Source organism: Lipotes vexillifer, unplaced genomic scaffold (assembly GCF_000442215.2).
Source record: "Lipotes vexillifer unplaced genomic scaffold, Lipotes_vexillifer_v1.1 scaffold647, whole genome shotgun sequence".
NCBI classification, from domain to species: Eukaryota; Metazoa; Chordata; class Mammalia; order Artiodactyla; family Lipotidae; genus Lipotes; species Lipotes vexillifer.
Window position 1 is genome coordinate 777,881 of NW_006793865.1, and position 3,208 is coordinate 781,088.

At 42.7% G+C, this 3,208-nt stretch overlaps 1 protein-coding gene across 1 annotated transcript in view; it reads right to left on the reverse strand.

Moving 5' to 3' along the window:
- Positions 1 to 375: 375 nt before the first annotated feature.
- The window catches only part of RAI14 (retinoic acid induced 14), a 150,336-nt gene continuing 147,503 nt past the window's right edge, over positions 376 to 3,208 (reverse strand). The window contains exons 17-18 of the mRNA XM_007466834.1: positions 3,060 to 3,125; positions 376 to 2,237 (exon numbers count right to left, since the gene is read on the reverse strand). Of these exons, the coding sequence (XP_007466896.1) occupies positions 2,160 to 2,237; positions 3,060 to 3,125 (144 nt within the window). The 3' untranslated portion in view covers positions 376 to 2,159. The remainder of the gene's footprint in view (positions 2,238 to 3,059; positions 3,126 to 3,208) is intronic.

Here is a 3,208-nt window from a genome sequence, read left to right on the forward strand (position 1 = left end):
TAATGTAAGAAAAACCATGTGTATGTATTACTTTTTCAAAAAAGCAAAGAAAAAAAAGAGAAAAAAAAATCTAATGGAAGCTTTTTAATAGTTAAAAAAAAAAAAAAAAGACTACAGATCAACTGAGAGGCAATTTTAAATGAAAGAACTGTGATGCAAGTGCCCAAAAGTGGGTGTTGCTTGGGGTAGAGTTCAAGGTGACCCCAGGAGCTAGGGGACGGAATGATATGACACACTGTGTGAGAGACTGTGGACAACGGCCACCGGTGGAGCACGACACAGGGTATAAAAACCTTTGCCCCGAAATGCTAGTTAGCTGAACTTCAGAAGCTGTACAGGCATGCTTATGAAGGTGCCCCAAATCAACAACAGAGATGCAAAATGAAACAAAAGTTTATTTTCTGCAATACTTTCTGTAAATTACAAAGGCAAAATGCTAAACTACAGCATGTAACTTTTCAATATTTAACCAGAGTACTTGTAATAAATATGAATCCTGAAACAAGATAAAAGGCTACACTTTGTCAGGCGTCCTACAAAATGTCTCAAGTTTTACACTCTGCAGCATTTCTGTGTGGAGCTGGGAGGGGGATGGTTTTGTGTTCTCTTAAGTGCTGTGACAGAAAGTCCTTTCACAGTTTTCTTTGGAGGGTGTTCGAAATTGCCGAACTATAAACAACTTAAGAAAGGTAACACCAGGCTCGAAAGCCGGTGTTGCTTCGCTGTCGTTGGTCCTCATCCAACACAGTGCTACCAAGTGGCCTCTGAGCCCAGGCGGCCCTGTCGGAGCTGGCCTATGCTTTCAGTTCTATACTTTCTATAGAGATTGCCGTAATTCAGTTTACATCTCTCAATAAGATCAAGGCTGTAAGGGAAGCTGCAAGGAAGTTAACCTGAAAGTAAAGTGAACAGGAATGTTTTCTCCCAAGACCTCAGCTAGGCACCATAATGTTTACCAGGATTTTTTGCTTCAAAGTTGAAACACTCGTTGGTACTAACAGCCCTTCTAGAGATAATTTACAGGTGCTGGTAGAGTTGGGGCATTCAAAAATATTCAGTGGGTAAAAGAGGATTTACTATATTCAGAGATGTGCTACAGTTCTGAGAACACGATAGCAGGAAGTCTAGGGGTGTTGGTGGCAGCTCATTTTGAGATTGGAATACAGAACCACCTCCTGCTATAGCTGAAAACCCGGAGGAAAAAGTTATATACTTTTTAAAGTCTTAAACATGATTACCTAAAAAATACTTTGCTGATATAGTCTAATGTAAATTTCACTTACTTAGGGACTTAGATATGAAAACATCTTTAAGAGCCAATAAAAATATTGTAGAGGAAAAAAAACACTTTTAAAAAATTGAGGTTAAAAACTATGAGGCATTTCTTTTGGCTGTAAACACGCAATTTACTATCCCTTGTTGAACACAAATGTTTGGATTTCCTGAGCTTCGTGCATAAGAAACAGCAGGAGGCAAGTTTGCATAGAAAATTTGCAATATGTCAGCGGTTTACTTAAAAAGAACTTTTAAGGGCAATTTGCTTTTGTTTTAAAACTTCATATTTAAGTTAATAGTGCTCATCACACTATAAGATTGATAAGCGGGGTGGTGAGAAATATAAGGCAGATGGGGAAAAAAAGATGGAATTAGCATTTTTAAATCCACAAGATATCACGATAAAGGGTCTAAAGCATGCAGCTCATAACTAGTGCCATACTAATTTGGTTAGAAATTAAGTCATGTTTGGGGGATAGGAAACCAAAGGCAAAAAGAACACTGCTGTGCTGAACGGCACAGCCTGAGTGTAGGAACGGAAGCACGGCTGCGTGGAGCATCGATGTGTCACTCAGAGATGAAGTCCCTCAGCTGGGCAGGTACCAAGGAGGATGCCTGCCACCAGCGTGGACGACCCCAGCTCTGGAATCAGAAGGGATGACAGCATCTTTCACCTCTGCTGCTTCGAAGTTTCTAAGCGGCTCTGAGGAGGACAGTCTTCTCCTGGGACCCATCCTCAGAAAGAAGCCTCTGGAAAGGGAAGAAGCTCTATTACAAGGGTCACAGTGATATCACGAATGAAAACAATGGCAGTGGTTGCCAGCGACTCCAGATCTAACATAAGGTGGACAACAAGGGGCCAGTGTCCTGCCAAGGAATCCACTCTACTTCTTCTGGGACTGGTTCTTACACATGGTGAGGATTTGCTTCAGTACTTTTTGGACATCTTCATCCATCTGGCCCTAGGAAATTCCAACAAAAGACACTCATTAGAATAACCTATGATATCATGACCTGGACACAAATCACGCAGGACCATGGGGGAGCGAGGAAGGAGGTGAATAAAGGGCAGAGGCTGTTGCCCCACAGGAACTTCAAAATGCAGAAAACAGAGGTAGAGGGGAGGCTGAACACTGAAAAACTAAAGCACTTGTTAGAAAAATAACATCAAAAAGGTGTAAACCAAAACAAAACAAATCAACACTCAGAACCTAAATCCTGGCACTGCCTCACCTGGGGAGTGAGATGGCTGGCTGGGATGAGCCCTTGGCTTCCCACTGCCCTCCCACTCTCCCCGATCTTCAAGGAAATGTTGGCCCTACCCATTCCCACATTTCTAGGAGGAAATGAGTCAAAGACACGACCCTGCTCTTTTTCCTCTGGAGGATGAGGGGCTGGGTCTCCTACCAGACTCCTCAGCAAAGGGTTTCTGGCATCTCAGTAGCAAATGTGAGCCCAGCCAGCCAAAGCGCCAACAGTTGCAGTAGTGAGATGGTACGGATAGCTCTGAGAATATCATCAAACCCGGAAAATAACACCTAGACCCCTCCTCCTGATGGGCAGCTGCCCCCACACCCTCCTTCAAGCTCCCAACAAAGGAGGCTGCTCCTGGTTAACAGGGCATGGGGCTCCCAACACAAAATCCAAAGCAAAGCAGAAGGTGTTTTAAAGAGCTTTCCAATGAAGAGCTGTCTTCTCAAATTCTCATCTGCTCTACTAGTTTCGTGATGGGCGTTTGGGCAAGACCTGCTGTGGTATCTCTTTAGGATCCCCAGACACCATACCTGCACAGCGTACAGAAGGTGCATTCTGTAAACTGATATCACTTCCTGGTGTTGTTTCTTGCACTCCTAGAAAGAGACAATTTGACATTGTTCAAGAGCTTAGGAGACCTTTAAAAAAAAAAAAAAAAAAAAAAAAAAAAAAAGAAAAA